This window comes from Labeo rohita, chromosome 9 (genome assembly GCF_022985175.1).
Source record: "Labeo rohita strain BAU-BD-2019 chromosome 9, IGBB_LRoh.1.0, whole genome shotgun sequence".
Classification (NCBI taxonomy): Eukaryota; Metazoa; Chordata; class Actinopteri; order Cypriniformes; family Cyprinidae; genus Labeo; species Labeo rohita.
In genome coordinates, this window is record NC_066877.1 from 32,356,021 (window position 1) to 32,376,411 (window position 20,391).

The following is a 20,391-nucleotide window of genomic DNA, read 5'->3' on the forward strand; positions in this document are numbered from 1 at the left end:
CTTCAAACCAATGCTTTTAGCTAAAATCTATGCATAATATTGCTTTCTCTTGGGAAAAAGTTGTGCCTGAATCAAGAGAGAAATATGCACCGCAAGTGAAAACAATCCAAAATGGCTCCAAAGGAATATGTCAGTGGGTTTTGATGTGACTTTTTCACGGGAGGAAGCATTAAAATGGATTATGGACTGATATTTCAGCCAGAAGCATCAGTTTAAATTTAAAAAAAAGTGATGAATTTGTTTCTTACAAACAACTTTTCACTTCACAAGACTGGAATAGAGTGGTGTGGATTACTTGTGGATTATTGTGATGTTTTCATCAGCTTTTTGAACTGTCGTTTTGACGGCACCCATTCACTGCAAAGGACTTATTGCTGGTGAGCAAGTAATATAATGCTAAATTTCTCCAAATCTGTTCTGATAAAGAAACAAACTCATCTACATCTTGAATGGCCTGAGGGTGAATACATTTTCAGCAAATTGTCATTGTTGTGTGAACCGTTCCTTTGTGTGAAATGTTCATGTGTGTCTGATTGACACGCTTCCCATGCATCCGCAGCCCCTCGTCCGTGCACAGAGAGCGAGTACCGCTGTGACAACCTCCACTGCATTCCTGACCGCTGGGTGTGTGACCATGACAACGACTGTGAGGACAATTCTGACGAGAGAGACTGCGGTGAGTGAAAGAAAAGAAGAGACAGCAGAAAGGAAAGCCCATCAAAAGAGGGATGGAGAAAGAAAGAGGACGAGAGCAATGCGCCGTGGCACTTGCCACCATGTTCAACATCATAATACAGTCTTTTTATTACAGATTGGTCCTCAGTGGGTGATATCTCAATGCAATTGTGTGCTGGATACCTTGTGAATGACTTACAGGAAGTGTGCATAATTCATTCTCCGTGGCGTATTGAGAGAGACTGGCTTCATTCTTTTGGATGAATGTGTTTCAGAGCTGCGGACCTGTCACCCGGGTTACTTCCAGTGCGGTAGCGGCCACTGCATCTCTGAGCGCTTCAAATGCGACGGCAATGCCGACTGTCTCGACTTCACTGATGAAAGCTCCTGTCGTGAGTGTGCCACGTGTTTTTAATCTGTTTAAATTCTGAAATGCTCCTGTGAGTTATATTGCAGTGCCCTCTAGAGTCCAAAAGGGTCGTGCAACTGTTCACCATGCAAGCACAAGAATTTTACATTTTAATTAAAGACTTTGAAGACAAACTGTTTTGTAACTTGCACAGATGAATTGTTCACAGTAAGATCAGGATATTTTTTAACAGCGTTCCTGTTGTTCGGTATGTGTTTATATTTCAGCCACCCGCTACCCAAACAGTACCTATTGTCCACCCTTCCTGTTTGAGTGCAAGAACCACGTGTGTGTGCAGCAGCACTGGATATGTGATGGAGATAATGACTGCGGGGATAATTCAGATGAGGAACTGCACCTCTGCTGTGAGAAACACCTCTATTTATCTATCTATCTATCTATCTATCTATCTATCTATTATTGGTCATTATTGTCATTTTATTGTTATTATTTACATTTAATTAGAATGATTGCACTTTCACATACTATAAGCACAAATCAAGAGAATGTCAACTACAGTGTTGCCAAGTCTGTGGTTTTTCTGCAGCATTTTGCAGGCTACTTTTACAATGTTTCCTTGGGCTGTTTTTTTAGTCCATGTGTTAAACGTTATGGAGTTAAACGCTGATGGAGTGGATGCGCTGACAGGGTGGAAAACCACAGAAAAAAACCTTGCTTGGGCTAAATTTGGGATAGTTTTGAATAGCAAGACATGGCAACCCTGGTCAACTCGTAGATTTAGTCACAGCAAACAGCACAAACGACTGCGTGAAAGAAAACAGACTTGCTGTATTACAGTTTATTTGAGCAGAATATCTCATTTGTTAAGTTCCAACTTAGAGAGAGCATGTGCGCTTGGTTGCCAGGTTGGGAAGATTAAGTAAACTACTGGGCAGCAAATTTAAGAGAAAAGGGAAAAGCTCTAATTTAAGATTTAAGAGAAAATCTTTAACTGGGGTGATTAAAATCTTTTAATCTGGCAACCACAACCATAAAAAGCTTGTGGAGGCTTGTTGCAAATGGAAGATATTGCAAATGGCAAATTAAAATGAAATTATAGCCTTAATATAATAATCTATCTATCTATCTATCTATCATCTATCTATCTGTCATTCTCTCTGTTGTTCTGTCTATTTTAAAAGGTTAATCATGATTATTTTGCTCAAAAATATGAACAACTTTTGGCATTTTAGATGTGGAACAAAGTGCACAAACATCATGTTTCTTGTCTCCTCAGTGGACATCTCATGTGATCCTCCGTTCCGTTTCCGCTGCGATAACAACCGCTGCATCTACAGTCATGAACTCTGCAACTCTATAGATGACTGCGGCGATGGAACCGACGAGAGGCCGGAGCATTGTGAGTGACAGCAAATAGATTGTTAACCATATAAAATATTTAACTGTTTATACTTTTTTACAGTTTTTCTCAGTCACTTTGGTGCATTTCTCAAATCATCCTTAACATTTGCAAAGAAGTATGTGCATTTCTCAAAACAATTCATACAAACAGCACAACACAATGGATTACCTGCAAAAGTCTGTAACTTACTCAAAATCTTTAGTTCATCTATCAAAAGTAAGTACGCATGTCAATGAACATATCAGTGCCATCAGGATGAAAAGTCCTTGTGTCATTGTTCACAAACAAGATAGTCAAAATGCTTAGTCATGTTGTCAATCTAACAGTGTATTCTATTAGCATTACCTGATGTAAACTATAGCAATCGTTTGCATGACAGTTACTGTATTGGAATGCAGAAGGCTGCAATTCTTATGTGTGTCATATATCCATTTCAAAAGTACAAATGTACACATTACTGTATGTGAGATATTGATTGAAAGAGACTGGATAGGACAAAAAAAAGGAAAAAGAAAAGAAAAAACACATTACAGAGTCATTGTGATAGACAAGAAAAAGAAATATCCCTGATAGTACACGTACATCACTAAGACGTCTATTTCACGTCTACATTTACATCTGCAAGATTTATTTTTTAGAGTGTTCGCTCATCTGCACGTTTCCTACCAGGTGTCAAATAGACTTTTATTAGATGTCTTTACTGTAAGATGTTTATGATTTAGAGTGTATGTAAAAGTGACATCTTACAGATGTCTGTCAGATGTTTGTACATGACAGATGCACAAAAGCGAAAATACAAAATTAGAAAGGCAAACACAGGAATCACCCCTTAGGCAGAACTTCGCTTTTGCATGCAGCACTCTATGAGGAATTTCAGAGAACTGGTTTGTTATTGTTTAATCTACATTCCCTTATTAGTGAAAGTCAAGATTCACCTGCACAATGCATGGCAAATTTATAAATAGACTAACAGGAATGTGTAGAAAATATACTTGACAGTTTATGACAACTAGATCAACCATTTTGCATTTAATGACTTATACGATGAACTAATAACTAGATATTTTGAGGGGTAAGACTATTGCACAGAGAACTATATAATACATTTTGAGCAACATGACACTAGCAACTGATAGTGTAGGAAAACGCAGACAAATGTACAAAAACCATTGCATGAATGTACCAAAGCAATCGCAACTTGTTCAAATAAATGAGAAACTGCTATTATGATGTGCACAAGTGACTAGATGATGTGGAGGTTGAACAAGTAGTTTTGAGAATTTCATTTCTGATCTGAGAAATGCACCAAAGTGACTGAGAAAAACTGTAATTCCCTAAATTCTATTGAAACTGGTCAAATGCTTTATTTTGTGTGAATAATTCCTCAGGTGTAACTCCCACACACGGGCCATGCTCTGCGGACGAGTATAAATGTGGAAACGGTCAGTGCATTCCTCTACAGTACGCTTGTGATGACTATGATGACTGTGAAGACCAGACCGATGAACTCGGCTGCTGTGAGTTTTGTTAATTTGTTCATTCACTCACCCACATATTGGTTATTATGTGAAGTTCCAAAAATGATAAAAAAAACTTAAAGGACTAGATTCTGTTGTCCTGCACACTGCACTTTGTAACATATCTTTATCTGTCTGTGTTAGATTATGGACATGGGCGCACATGCAGTGAGAATCTGTGTGAGCATAACTGCACTGATTTGTCTACCGGAGGCTTTATTTGTTCCTGCAGACCTGGATATAAACCCAACCCAGAGGACAAAAACAGTTGCGATGGTATGTGGTGTTTTCTAAATACTTTATTTATTAGAAGACATTTATATTTAGAGTTACAATTACATATATTGGTGCTCCAAAAGCAAAAAAGACAACATAAACTCCTGTAGGGGTTTAAGCAACTGATCTGACTACTTCAAAACTATCAAGTCAAGTCACATTTATTCATATACTGCTTTATAGAATATAGGTTGATTCAAAGCAGCTTCACACAAATAAACAGGAAATAACACTTGCAAAATTCAGCAATTATAAAATAACTTTAATTTATCTGTAAATATCACTACAGAAGACAGTGTGAATGTTGCAAATTTTATAAATTATGAAACTAATTCAATTCAGCTATAAGGAACTCTGCAGAACCTGTAGTATCTATATACATACTATTATTGATTGTATTCATATTTTAAATAAGGTTTCTTTTTATATTTTCACATTTTCATTTTAAATTGTATGTTTTGGTCATTTTTAGTCATTTGTGACCCTGAAAACAAAACCAATCTTGAGTTGCACGGGTATATTTGTAGCAATAGCCAAAAATACATTGCATGGGTCAGAATTATCACCAAAAATCATTACGATATTAAGTAAAGGTCATGTTCCTTAAAGATATTTTGTACGTTTCTGTCCGTAAATATACCAAAACTTAATTTTTAATTAGTAATATGCTTTGCTAAGAACTTCAGCTTTAGTTATTTTAGTGTATCAAGTTAAACTGTTCTAAATTCTGAGAAATTCTGAGGATTATTTTAAGAAACAAAAAGGTTTTTGTATTCTTTTAGTTTTAAATTTAGTTTTACTTAACTATAATAACCCTTGGTTAAATTGAGCTCATTGACAGTGTCAAATTCAGCTGTAAAGCAGCTGGGCTTTTTTAATGTCCTTTGCATGCTTTTCTGCCCACTTGAAAGAAACACAAGAAGTGCACAGCCATGCATGCACACAGCTTAGAGATGTTACCACATTGTTATAAATTAAAATGCTTCCTGTATGTATAATATGAGGTGTTTTCCACCCATCTGCAGATGTGAACGAGTGTGAGATCTACGGGACGTGCCCGCAGCTTTGTAAGAACACTAAGGGCACTTATGAGTGTTTCTGCGCTGAAGGGTTTCGATCAGTGGGAGAGCAGCCGGGAGTCGAATGTGCCGCTGAGGGTGAGGCCTTTCAATTAAATTATTTATCTTCTTTTTTACCCTCTATAGCCTATAATTTGAAAATCTGAATGCATCTTTGGAAAACAGCTCCTTATGGAGGCAGCTCTGACATCTTTAATTTTTTTTCTCAGGAAATCCTCCCGTCTTGTTATTGCCTGATAACGTGCGTATCCGTCGTTTTAATCTCACATCGGCGCAGTACTCTGATTACGTGGATAATGCTGAGCACATTCAGGCACTGGACTACCTTTGGGACCCTGAAGGCCTCGGTCTAAGTAAGAAACTATTCACAGGATATCCCATCTAATATGACATATGTTTAATGTTTTGAGGCAGATGCAGCATGGTGAAGCAGAATTTACAGCTCAATAAAGCAGAACTATGGTTATTTTATATACTATTGTAGTATTTTTTCATTAATTTTATTTTTATTTTATTTTTATTTTACATTTTTTATTTTATTTTTTGAATAACCTTATCTCCTGTTATCATGTTTTAAGGTGTTTTTTTTACTTACATTTATTTTACTTCAGTACTTTAGTACTTCAACTTAAACAGTGTTTTATTTCCCAAGATAACATTTCAAAATTTTGTTTAGGTTTTTAAGGTTAAGTTTTTATGTAAAATTTGAATTTTATTTTATTTCAGCTTTATTTTATTTTAATTAGTGCTGTCAAAGGATTAATCACGAATTAATCACATCCTAAATAAACGTTTTTGTTTACATAATATATGTGTGTGTGTACTGTGTATATTTATTATGTATGTATATATAAATACACACACATACAGTATATATTTTAAAAATATTTACATGTATTTACAAATTTTTTTCTTAAATATATACATGCATATGTTCGATATATATATATACATAATAAATATACACAGTACACACACATATATTATGTAACCAAAAACTGATTATTCGCAATTAATCACGATGAATCATTTGACAGCACTAATTTTAACGAAAATGATTTTTAGTTGTTTGAGTTAAAAATTATAACACGGGGTATAGATACATTTCTTTATTATTTATATACTATTATAGTTATTATTGATTATTTAATCTTTTTTTTATTATTATTATTAGCTTTGATTTTTATATTTTTAGTTTTCATTTTCAGTCATTTTTATTATTTATAATTTTTAAATTTTCAATTTAGTATTAATTGTATAATTAATTAAACAAACTGTTTATTTGTTTATTTATTTACTTATTTAAGTAATCTTAGCACAGTTTAAGCTTAGTTTAGTTTTAAGTTGATATTTTTTTCTAATATTTTATTTGATTTCCATTTAACAAAAATTATTTTAACAACAACAACACTGAGTGTAATGGTTTCCGGAAGTTAAGGAAAAAATCCTTCCCATTTTCTATAGAGATATTCTGCTTCTTCTTAAAGATTGTAATGTTGCAATTCATCTTGGAGCTCATTGTTTTAGTTTGTGACTTGATCTGTACCAAAATCTGTAAATCTGTACCAAACTAACAAAAGTTTCTAAAAACATGGTCACTATTGCATTGTATTGTCTTCTTTTTTCTTGAATCAGGTTTATGAATGCTAACTAAGGCATAAATCCTCATTTTTTAGGTGTAGTGTACTGGACGGTGTTGGGACGAGGCTCTGATTTCGGTGCGATTAAGAGGGCCTACATGACCACGTTTGATGACCATGGAAATAATCCTGTAAAGGAGGTGGACCTGAACCTCAGATACATCTCCAGCCCTGACGGCATCGCTGTGGACTGGATTGGAGGGTACGTGAAATGCTTTTCTAAACTTTAATTTGTCTGAGCTCTGATATGATTACTGGGACAGTTCCAGAGAAATAAAAGTCCTTCTGCTATGTGTTTTGTCTTTTCCATTAGCCATATTTACTGGACAGATGCTGGGACTAACAGAATCGAAGTGGCAAAACTGGATGGACGTTACAGAAAGTGGTTAATTCACAGTGATCTTGATCAACCAGCCGCTATTGTGGTCAATCCTGGTCTTGGGTAAGATTATGAATATATAACTGCTCAATTAGGATTAAAACATTAAAAATTAAAAACACCAAGCCTGTTTTTTATCCAGTGTACAGCAAAAACAGTAAAATATTGAAATATTTTTACTATCTAAAAGAACTGCTTTCTATTTGAATATATTTTAAAATATAATTTATTGCTGTGATCAAAGCTAAATTTTTAGCATCATTACTCCAGTCTTCAGCATCACATAATCCTTCAGAAATCATTTTAATTTGCTGATTTGCTGTTCGGGAAACCTTTTTCATTATTATCAATATGTAAAACAGTTGAGTACATTTCTACACTTCTGAACTTTCTATCCATCAAAGAAACCTGAAAAAAATTCTGCTCAGCTGTTTTCAACATAGTAATAGTAAAAATGTTTTTTTGAGCAGTAAATTAGAATATTAGAATGATTACTGAACTGATGCTATTGATGCTACAAATTCAGCTTGAAATCACAGAAATAAATTATATTTTAAATTATATATAAGAGGAAAACAGTTCATTTAAATAGTAAAAATATTTTACAATTTTACTGTTTTTTCTGTACTTTGGATCAAATAAATGCAGGCTTGGTGAGCAGAAGAGACTTCTTTAAAGACATTAAAAATCATACTGTTCAGAAACTTTTGACTGGTAGTGTGTTAGTCTATATATTTACTATATTTTGAGTTTAAAATATAGTAAACACCCTCAAGGGATGCATGGTCGTGAATTTTTTAAATTGTGATTTTTAGATCTGAGAAATTCATGGAAATTAAATAAATACAGAAGTTATAAAAGTTATTTTGAGTATATATTGTTCCTGTGTCCAGCTTATGTAAAGAAATTAAAAAGTATTGTTTTTTTAATATAAAAACTATTTAAAATACATATTAAATACTTTTTTTTCCTTTACATTTATTTTGCAGTTCAATTGTAGTACTAATAATAAAAATAATTTTATGTTATTATTAATAATAATAGTATTGTTTTTAATGACAATATTTATTTTTTTAATAATTTTAAATTAAAACATGTAATGGGCCGCACAGATGGGTCTGTGGTCATGAAAGTTTTAAAATTGTGATTTTTAGGTCTGGAAAAGTCTTGGAAATTAAATAAATGTATCTTATTTAAAAAACAATCTTAGTCACTTAAAAATCTTACTACTTAATATATAATTGAAAATTCGTTGATCATAAAATGTGGGAACCCCTGTTTATCAAAACTAAGGCCGTTGCTGTCATTAATGAGCATTTTTTGTGCATGTAAATGTTATAGCAAGATGTTCTGGACCGACTGGGGCAGAAAGCCCAAGATTGAGGTGGCGTGGATGGATGGGCAGCACAGAGAGGTGCTGTTAGATGAAGATCTGGGCTGGCCAACTGGCTTAGCTTTTGACTACCTGAATGAAAACCGCATCTACTGGTGTGACTCAAAAGAAAACATCATTGAATCCATGAAAGCGGATGGAACAGACCGGCAAATTATCATATCTGGAGGTGAGACACTGGCGCGATACATCTGAAAAAACAGCTTTTGACTGGCCAATGTTCTTACATTTGTTGTTATTGCAGACATCGGTCATCCCTACAGTCTGGATGTGTTCGAGGGACACGTGTACTGGACGACTAAAGAGAAGGGAGAAGTGTGGAAGAAAGATAAGTTCGGGAAAGGAGATAAGGTGAAAGTGTTGACCATAAACCCCTGGCTGACTCAAGTACGCATCTACCAGCAGCACCGGCACAACCACTCAGGTGAGAATCCTTACGTTTCAGTACATTAATACAGTGTGTTGTTTCTAGGAGTGTAACGATGTATGCTGAGCTGGTTGGAAATCGAAGTTTAGATGATTCTTTTTTCTCCATCTTCCCTCTGTATAGTGCATATTAAATTATTATGAGCGCAGATGCTTTATTTACAGCAGTAACCAAGAAAATGCTGTATAGCTGCTGTTCCATAAGCGCCACCTGCTGTCAGAGAGTGAATTTGCATCTCATTCAGCCTATCTGCTGTTTTTTGTTTTGTGCAGATGTTTTATGTAGTATAGTTTCACAAAACTAACTTAAATTTGTTTTAAATTTTGTTTTAAACTTTACATTTGTTATGCTGTTATTTATCCACTCTGATTTCAGTTTTCAGTTTTGTTATTTTGAGATACATAAATTTCTCAAAATGTAAATTTCTCAAAAGCTTATATTTGGATAATTCATTGAATAAAATACTACACAAATAAGGTATATAAATACATAAATATATAAATGGATCGTTACAAACCCTAATTCTGATTTTTTTTTTATCTTTTAATATAATATTTTAATTGGTTTATGCTATATTAATTAGTTACTTGTAGTGCCTTTCTTCCTGTCTTTTAATATAACATTTTTATTTTAAAATACTATATTAAAAAACAAAGACACTAAAAACAGAATAATTACAATTTTTTTTTCTGGAATAAATATAATATTTGCAAAAAGCTTTTGTAACATTATAAACTATACCATTCAAAAGCTTGGAGTCAGTATTTGTTTATTTATTTATTTATTTATTTATTTAAAGAAATTATAGAAATTAATATTTTATAGGAATTAATATATTCTATAAAATATAATCATTTTATTTAGCAAGCGTTCTTTAAATTGATCAAAAGTGATGATAAAGACATTTGTAATGTTAAAAAACATTTGTATTTCAGATAAATGCTGTTCTTCTGAACTTTCTATTCATCAAAGAAACTTTTTTTTTTTTCAGAAAATCAGAATATTATAATTATTTCTGAAGGATCATGTGACTGGAGTAATGATGCTAAAAATTCAGCTTTGAAATCACAGGAATAAATTACATTTTACAATATATTCAAATGGAAAGCAGTTATTTTAAATAGTAAAAATATTTCTAAATTGTACTGTTTTTGCTGTACTTTGGATCAAATAAATATGTATGTATATATGTTTTATATGTTGTATATATTATATACAGTCATGTTACTTGACCCATTTTCATAATAGTGGTTTTGAATTTGTCTTAATACCCAAGAACAACTGTCTCGAAACCACAGCTGAGCTGAATTAAACTGAATAAAAGCACCGGATCCTCATATCTTTTTCACCATATTTATTTTAGCCGAAGATAATTCCTGTAATAGTAAATTGCTGTTCACATTCTCTTGCAGTGCTGAACCCGTGTCAGGGTGTGTGCAGTCACCTGTGTTTGCTGCGGCCCGGTGGATACACGTGTGCCTGTCCACAGGGCTCCACACTGCTCGCCTTCAACAAGAATGAATGTGATGCCGGTAAGCAATGAACACATGCCTACTGCTGTTAGTTTGTGAGAAGAGCTGATTGGCTATTGCATCCCATCAATCCATTTCATAACATACATGCATGTGCTGCATCTAATACTGCATGATTTCATTACTGTCATGTGATGTTTTGAAAGTGATTGTTTGACTTGTGATGTGATTACATTGTGGCTGTGTTGCGTTGCCTCGCGCCTGCAGCTATTGAGGCAGAGGTGTCCATGCCGCTTGCATGCAGATGCATGAACGGAGGAACATGCTACACTGATGAGGGAGACCAGCCCAAGTGCAAGTGAGTGTAAACGCTGGTGTAGAGCATTACAGCTGCCCTTCTGATAGATGATAGGCCTCCTATCATGAGGAAACATATATTCATTGATATTTTGAGATACAGTGGGGCAAAAAAGTATTTAGTCAGCCACCAATTGTGCAAGTTCTCCCACTTAAAAAGATGAGAGAGGCCTGTAATTTTCATCATAGGTATACCTCAACTATGAGAGACAAAATGAGAAAAAAAAATCCAGAAAATCACATTGTCTGATTTTTAAAGAATTTATTTGCAAATTATGGTGAAAAATAAGTATTTTATTTAAAATTTGTCAATACCTCTGTATTTTGTGATGAATGACTCTTACAATATTTAATATGAAAATTCATAGTTTAATTTATTATTTAAATGTTTTAACAATTATTAAATTCAAATTGCAATTTTAAAAAAGCTGCTAAAATGACTGAACTTTTGCAACATATAAATCCATTTGAAAACATGAATACATATGGCAACAGTCATGAAAATCTAAATTATTATTATTTCTGGAAAAAAAAAAAAACTATTAACATTACAAATGTGTGGAATGACATTATTGTAATTCCATTTCTAGAATAAAACTGCTGAAATGCAGTAAGTCTCAAACAGTAGAAGGAGAAGTCAGTTTTGTCAAAACCATTTTAACTGAACTGTAGATCGTCTGTAACGGGTCAGTGTTTTTGCTCCTCAGGTGTCCATACGGCTACTCGGGTAGTTACTGTGAAATGGGGAGGTCTAGAGGTGCTCCTGCAGGGACAGGTAAACAAACTCTTACTTGTTAATTAGTTACAAAAATGTTCAATTTTTTTCAACTTGAGCAAACACCTTTTGTAATGTGATGCTGTTATTTATCCACTCTGAGTACTCTAACCAGGTCGTTTAGCATGTTATTAATGTCAAATGAAGAATAATGAGACTGTTTTCTTATATATATTGTGTGTGTGTGTGTGTGTTTAGCTGTGACCGTCCTGTTAGCAGTGGTTATTATTCTGATTACTGGAGCTCTGGTTGTGGGAGTTTTCCTCAACTACAGGCGCACCGGCTCTCTCATCCCGTCAATGCCTAAACTGCCCAGGTACAACACAAACACGCCACTCAGCTACCTACAGTTGAGCCATAATTTGAAACCACACTTAAAAACATATGCTTTCATTGTATGAATATATAAACAGTTTATCTATTGTAAAGATTATGACTTATTTTGACGATATTGTTGCTTGAAATTTGCTTTATTTATTTTTTTTAAATAAATGCTGCTTTGTTTGGTATTTTGCTCATTTTGAAGCATGGCTTGAGTGTCCAAATACACAACCGTTCAAATGTTTAGGTTTGCTAAGATTTTTAAATGGTAATATTGTGAAATATTATTAGAATCTAAAATAGCTGTTTTCTATTATAAAATATTGTAAAATGTAATTTATTCCTGTAATGCAAAGCTGAATTTTCAGCATCATTACTCCAGTCTAAAGATGTTTCAGAAATCTTTCTGATATGCTGTCCTTGCTAAATAAAAGCATTTCTTTAAAAAAAAATCTTCCTGACCCAAACTTTTGAACAGATTTGTGTTTAAAGGTGATTTTCTCAATATTTAGATTTTTTTGCACCCTCAGATTCCAGATTTTCAAATAGTTGTATCTCGACCAAATATTGTCCTAACAAACCATACACCAATGGAAAGCTTATTTATTCAGCTTTTAGATGATGTATAAATCTCAGTTTCAAAAAATTGACCCTTGTGACTGGTTTTGTGGTCCAGGGTCACAAAAAGTTGATAATTTTTGTCAAGTTCTGCAACAGTCTAGGCCTATTAATTGAGGCCTTGAGACGAAGAACCATACAAGTCCATATTTTCAAATTTTGAGTAATAAGATTTTTTTCATTTGGATTGTGAACATTATATTATATATTTTTATTTTACTTGAAAATAGACAACAAAAGCTTTTCAATTCTAAGGAGATAACATTTTTCAGTGTCAGTATTAAAAATCAAAAGTTATTGTGATTTATATTTCTGAAATGTGGAAGAACGGTATATGTCCAGTTAGTGTGGAATAACAGTATAACTCCAGTTCATCATATCACTTTAAAACACTAAAGATCTGATTCCTTTATCTTAGTTTTAATACAGTAACAGAAACTTCAGGTTAATATTAAGCATTTCTTTCTAGTTTATTATTATTATTATAATTATTTAAAAACAGAAAATACAGTATGAACAATGTATAATACATAGACATTCTTACAGTACAGGCAATAACAATGAATTATTAACAAAAAACAATAAATAAATAAATAAAAACAATAAATACAATGCAGACATACATCATAGCTAAATATTATTCAACATATCATAAGGTATACAAGATATATCATAATTTTCTCAACTTTCATTTCGACCTATTCATGACTGATCTATAGTAGACGCCCAGTAGGCTAGGCTACACGCAAATATAACTGTAACAAGTTAGTCAGATAGGATATCTTTGATCACTTCTTGTATGTTTAGATAGCTCCAATAGTGCACCTTGTTGTTTATTTAGAAAAGCTGGCGCAGCGCACCTGTGTATATACTACTTCAAACTGTTCTCGCGCTCCGCCGTCTCACGATATAAATAAATATATAAACAAATAAACTCTGCTTGCCGTACTTTACACAGGACTGGCGGGAAATATGAAAGAATACAGCTTTATTATATATGGTATGTGGTTTATTTTGATAGGTTAACTGTTTATGCGGTGTTTAGCGCGTTCAGAGAGAGAGAGAGAGATCACATCACATATACGGTTCTTCCACTCAGCAGTTTGGGTGGATTTTTCCCTGGTTTTTGTTCTCCTCTTCGAGTCAAATATGGTTTTCCAGCATCCCTCAAAGCCTTCCTTACTCTGTCCTTCCATTTGGTCATGTCGGCTCTCTTTTTTTTGCCGAGGTTTTGCCTTTTAATGTCCCCGAAGCGGACATGACAGCAAGCGGCATCTCCATTCTTCTTTGTGGACATAAGCGGTTTTTCCGCGTGACGCTATTTTAACGTTTAAAATGCGGACTCTTGGTCGCGCGAAAATGTCCCCAAACTGTTTCTGTATACAAAGTTCACACATACAATTAATGTCACATGGTTATCTCATTTTTTGTTTTTTTGGACTCGTCGCACACACTCAATTGTTAAAAGTGTAAAAATTGAAAGCATAATTGTAACACTTAAATACCTCTGTATTCAGTTATGAATGTTGCAGTATTTAATATGAAAATTCATAGTTTAATTTATTATTTACATATTTTGAAAATGATTAAATTCAGATTGCAATTTTTTTTTAAAGTTCTGCAACAATCTAGGCCTTTTAATTCTTAACAACTTAAAAAATTGAAAGCATAATTGTAACACTTAATAGGCCTAAACTGTTCATCTTAATCCTAAACCTAATCTTCCAGACCCAAACTTTTGAACAGATTTGTGTAATTCATTATCCAGTCATGTCTTTCATAACCCTGCCATCTTCTCCATTGTCTATTGATTTTTAATGCCAAACTGGGAACTTTGCTTATACAGTAACACAACATCAAAACATCATCTGGTTAAAGATTTGTAGGTTGCTACCTACTACAGTTAACCTGCTGTTTAGGCTCTGTTATATTGAATATTCATGTTATAATTAAGCAACATCTTCAATATTGTGATGGTTTTAATGTGCTTTAATATGAAGTATCTGTGTCGTTAGATTGGATCGAAGAGAGGATTAAGATGTTTTTGTGTTTCTTTAACAGCAAAAACAGTGTTTGAGTTGGTATAATTTTTGTTAATTTTTGTCTGTTTTTTTGTTTCTCATAGTCTGAGCAGCCTGGTGAAGTCGGCAGACACAGGAAATGGAGTGTCGTTTCATTCAGGTGACAATGTCACGATGGACCTGGAGCCTCAGACTCTTGGAGTGTCGTTCATCGACAGGGCGATGCAGCTGGTAAATGTTGCATTTTGTGTCAATTTAACAGTAACTTTATTGTTAAATGTGCTCAGCACATTTTTTCCAGACTTATCTATGAGGCGTAAAATCCCTGGTTGACCTTTTGACCCCAGTGTTAATGTTACATTATTTCCAAGACTTATATCGGCACTTGTTTCTAATGGAATTCTGCTGTATCATTAATCACAATGAAACTTTATTACAGAACATTCTGTGAAAAGTACTCATTGACTGATACAAGTTTTCAAATGAGACGATGACAACAATTAAATCAGTGATAATTGATTTAATGTTAGTGGAAATGATAATTACACTTACAGGTATGCTGTTTTTCCAAAAGTTTGGGGTCAGTAAGTTTTGGTTTTTACAGAAATGAATGCTTCTATTCAGCAAAGATGCATTAAATTGATAAAAATGACAGTAGAGATTCCATAACTGTTTTGAACATTGATAATAATAAGAAATATTTCTTAAGCAGCAAATCAGCATATTAGAATGATTTCTGAAGGATCATGTGACATTAAAGGCTGGAGTAATGATGCTGAAAATTCAGATTTGATCACAGGAATAAATTAAATTTTAAAACATATTCACACAGAAAACAGTCTGTTTTAATTGTAATAATATTTCACATTTTTTACTGTTTTACTATATTTTGGATCAAATAAATACAGCCTCAGTGAGCAAAAGAGACATTCAGAAACATTACAAAAAATCTAACTGACCCCAAATTTTTGAACAACAAATAGCTTCTATGTATTACAAAGTAAACAAGGTGATAATCTTAGATTGTAAGTGCCCAAAATATTGACCTGACTGATATTTGTCTATAGCTGTCTGTGGGCAGTAGCACTGATATATATATGTGACCCTGGACCACAAAACCAGTCTTAAGTCGCTGGGGTATATTTGTAGCAATAGCCAAAAATACATTGTATGGGTCAAAATTATTGATTTTTCTTTTATGGCAAAAATCATTAGGAAATTAAGTAAAGATCATGTTTCATGAAGATATTTTGTAAAATTCCTACTGTAAATATATGAAAACTTAATTTTTAATTAATAATATACATTGTTAAGAACTTTATTTTGACAACTTTAAAGGCAATTTTCTCAATATTTAGATTTTTTTGCACCCTCAGATTCCAGGTTTTCAAATAGTATTTCGACCAAATATTGTCCTATCATAACAAATCAATGGAAATCTTATTTATTCAGCTTTCAGATGATGCATAAATCTCAATTTAACATATAACAACTACTGGAAATATTTATCTACGACATTTTCTTTTTGTCTGATCTGAATTCTTCATTTGTCATTATTAGGATGAGAATTTCGCAGACTCTGGTAGGCAGCCAGTCACATTTGAGAATCCTCTGTACTCGACTGCTGCCGGCCCATCCAGCGATCCTGCAGTGATACATGCCACACAGGTGTGTTTCCTTCTAGAAAGCCTTTCATAACCTTCTAGACACTGCTCATGGTAAAAACCAGACATGTTTGACCTGATCTGTTTCTTTGCTTCATACAGGTGACTGTGAACGTCAGCGGTGACCAAGTGGAGAATAACTTCTCAAACCCGACGTATAACACTCACGAACAGGCAGTGGAGGTGAAGAGCGAACCTGTAGAGCAAACCACCGCACAGGTGGGAACATCTAAACGTTTGTCCACAGTTATCCGTTATTTCCTGTTTTTTCTCTGTCATGTAATCATGTTTATTTTATTGCAGGAGTCCAAATGGAGTTTCTTTAAACGAAAACTGAAGCCAAGCACAACATTTGAAAACCCTACATATGCAGAGGTGAGTAGCAAGTCATAGCTTCAAATACATAATGATTGTTTTTATTGCAGAACAATGAATATTACACACATTTATATGCATATTAAAGCTAAGACTATATTGGGAACTAAAAACTAAAACTATATAAGATTTTTAATGTTTTTAACTATTTAAAATAACTGTTTTCTATTTGAATATATTTTAAAATGTAATTTATTCCTGGGATCAAAGATACATTTTCAGCATCATTACTCCGGTCTTCAGTGTCACATGATCCTTCAGAAATCATTCTAATATTCTGATTTCCTGCTCAAGAAACATTTCATATTATTATTGTTAATATTTAAAACAGGTAAGTACATTTTTTCAGGATTCTTTGATGAACAGAAAGATCCAAAGATCAGCATTTATCTGAAATATAAAGTTTTTGTGACATTATACACTGTACAATTCAAAAGCTTGGGATCAGTGTATATATATAAAGACATTTATAATGTTACAAAATATTATTATTTCACAAAAAAACTGTTTTTCTGAACTTTCTATTCATCAGAGAAACAGAGAGGAAAATATACTCAACTTTTTTCAACATAAAAATAATAAAAATAATGTTAATAATAATAATTATTATGTTTTTTGAGTAGCAAATCATAATATTAGAAAAATTTCTAAAGGACCATGTGACTGGAGTAATGGTGCTAAAAATTCAGCTTTGAAATCACATTAATAAATTACATTTTAAAATATATTCAAATAGTAAAAAATACTTCAAAATTTTACTATATTCTTGTCTAACTTACATCCCTGCTCCGGCATCTAAACAATGGAGGTCGGATTGTTACAGCTGATTTAAGGCGGGTCTTCTGTAAGATCTTGGATCTGACTCTGTCAGTGTGACGCTACACCGACAGGCATCTGAGAATGGCTTGATTTGAAAAAGGGGATATTATTTTTACAGTTTAATTAAAAACCACTGCATGGATTTTTATCATTATAGGGTAGATTCGTACATACACTGCCAACACACATTAATGTTCAAACAACATGTAAAAGTCAACTTAGCATCCGATGACCCCTTTAAACTTATTTTATTTCAGCTACTTCCCAAGGCAACATTTCTCATTTTCATTCATATAAATTAACTAAAAACTAAATAAACAAAAAACTAAAACTAGACTTATTTTAAAAAATTGACTAAAAATGTAACATTAATTTTTTTTTTTTTTAAATGAACTATAATAATATATAAATGATACTAAAATAACACTGGCGCTTTTGTGTGCGTTTGCCATTAATCAGCCCATTAATCCTCATTCAAGTACAGCACATAATTACTAAAATGCATTGTAATAAACCATCACTAGTGAACAGGAATGTTCTAGTAGCTGAACTAGCATGCAAATGCTATTTTCATAAAGTTTTAACCTGAATTTAGGTCTTAATGTGAGAATGATACGCATGTGGTCACTAATGTTAAAGTTCATGCTGTCTTTGTTTGTGTCAGATGCAGGATGAGCAGACGCATGGAGCTACAGACGCCAGCTCTTCATCACAGCCGTCTCCTTTCGTTCCTCCTCCCAAACCCCAGAAACGAGAGAAACTCAGCGCCTATTCACCCACGGAGGACACCTTCAGAGACACGGCCAACCTGGTTAAAGAGGACAGTGAAATATGAGCATCAGACACACCAACACACACATGGGAAAATACAAAGAAACACTCCCTTTGCACAGAATCTATTTTTATATGCAGCCTGCATACGACAGAAATCAATTTAAGATTATTTTTGAAAGAAAAAAAAGTATAGATGAGAATAGATGAAATGTTTGTATAGCCTACAGAGACTTTGCCTTCTGATACTTTGTATGCCAATTCATGTTGTATGATTCTTTTTTATTATTATTGTGACGTCATATTTGTATATCTTTGCACTGATGCTGCTGAAGGAGAATGTTATGAATATTTTGTACATTTGTAAATTGAAAAGATTTTGTTTGATAATATCCTCCGGTCAGACGTTATTTTAAAAAATTATTTCTTATTCCTGGAGATTCGCACACATACAAATATGCCAACGACACTGAGTAAAAGTGCTTTGAGAGCCACCTGAGACTTTGCCATTTAATCTGATTATTCTTAAAGGAATAGTTCACCCAATAATGAACATTTGCTCAATATTTACTCACCCTCAGGCCATCCAAGATCTAGATGAGTTTGTTTCTTCATATGAATTCTTCATCAGATTTGGAGAAATGTAGCATTACACCACTTGCTCACCAATGGATCCACTGCAGTGAATGGGTGCTGTCAGAATGAGAGTCTAAACAGCTGATAAAAGCATCACAAAAATCCGCAAGTCATCCACACCACTCTAATCCATCATTTAATGCCTTTAAAAATGAAAAGCTCTGTGTTTATAAGAAACAAATCCATTATTAAGATGTTTTTACCTTCAAATCATTGCTTTCAGCTTAAATACAAGTTCATAATCCACAAAAAGCTTCCAATTTTTTGGTGAACTATTCCTTTAAGCAGTTTTCGCACCTGAGAAAAAACAGCTTATATGCATCACTTACGTACATATACCTCATTTGTGGAGTGGCCAGATTTAAGAAAAGAGCAAAAACGTCCAAAATATCAGTCATGAGAAAATCTACTGAGTGCTATTAAAGGAATAGTTCACTTAAAAATGAAAAATCAGTACTCACCCGCTCCATAAAATATCATAAAACTAGTTTATATGACATTATATTTTAAGTCTTCTGATAGTATACAATAACTTTGTATAAGGAACAGACACTGAAATGCGTACGAAAGAGCTGATTATTTTCCTTAAAATAACAGCTATGGATTTCAAATCACATCAGGGTGAGGAAATAATGACAGAAATGGTGAACTACTCCAGAGAAAGGGACTCTGATTAAAGAAAGTCTGAAAATATGATAATGCAGTGACATATTCTGCTGTAACACACCACTTGTGTTTTATATATTCAAATAATACTTGAAATCACCCAGTTTATATGCATGTGATTATGACTGTGATATTTGGAGATCTCTGATGTCCCATCAGCGTTTCAAGGGCTTTTCATATTTACTTTCCCATCTGATGAAGTGCATGGGCAGTGAAGTCAATATATTTTAAATGATTTTATATATTAATGACTGGTAAAAATGAATATTATGAATTTATTCATCTTGACAAGCTGATATGTGACTATAGAAAGAACTGGAAACAAATTAATGCTGCTGTGAAAAATCAAATAAATTGTTTTTTTTTATAAGAAATGGTGAAATCTTTATTTATGTACAACAGATACACATTTTATCCATTAAAGCATAAAATATTAAGGTCAACATTATATTAAATTTATTATATTTAAGTAGCACGGGTATATTTGTAGCAATAGCCAACAATACATTGTATGGGTCAAAATGATTGATTTTTCTATTATGCCAAAAATCATTAGGATATTAAGTAAAGATCATGTTCCATGAAGACATTTTGTAAATTTCCTACCGTAAATATATCAAAACTAAATGGCTGATTAGTAATATGCATTGCTAAGAACTTAATCTGGACAACTTTAAAGGCGATTTTCTCAATATTTAGATTTTTTTGCACCCTCAGATTCCAGATGTACAAATAGTT

At 33.2% G+C, this 20,391-nt stretch overlaps 1 protein-coding gene across 1 annotated transcript in view; it reads left to right on the top strand.

The window, feature by feature from the left end:
- Window positions 1-18,850, top strand: part of lrp2a (low density lipoprotein receptor-related protein 2a) — a 128,505-nt gene extending 109,655 nt beyond the window's left edge. The window contains 21 exon segments of the mRNA XM_051118431.1: window positions 560-676; window positions 951-1,067; window positions 1,312-1,449; window positions 2,322-2,444; window positions 3,836-3,964; window positions 4,109-4,240; window positions 5,266-5,397; window positions 5,529-5,672; window positions 6,996-7,161; window positions 7,273-7,401; window positions 8,680-8,900; window positions 8,976-9,155; window positions 10,571-10,690; window positions 10,898-10,988; window positions 11,695-11,762; window positions 11,961-12,078; window positions 14,827-14,953; window positions 16,283-16,390; window positions 16,489-16,605; window positions 16,690-16,761; window positions 18,245-18,850. Coding sequence (XP_050974388.1) covers window positions 560-676; window positions 951-1,067; window positions 1,312-1,449; window positions 2,322-2,444; window positions 3,836-3,964; window positions 4,109-4,240; window positions 5,266-5,397; window positions 5,529-5,672; window positions 6,996-7,161; window positions 7,273-7,401; window positions 8,680-8,900; window positions 8,976-9,155; window positions 10,571-10,690; window positions 10,898-10,988; window positions 11,695-11,762; window positions 11,961-12,078; window positions 14,827-14,953; window positions 16,283-16,390; window positions 16,489-16,605; window positions 16,690-16,761; window positions 18,245-18,415 — 2,720 coding nt within the window. The 3' untranslated portion in view covers window positions 18,416-18,850.
- Window positions 18,851-20,391: the final 1,541 nt, after the last annotated feature.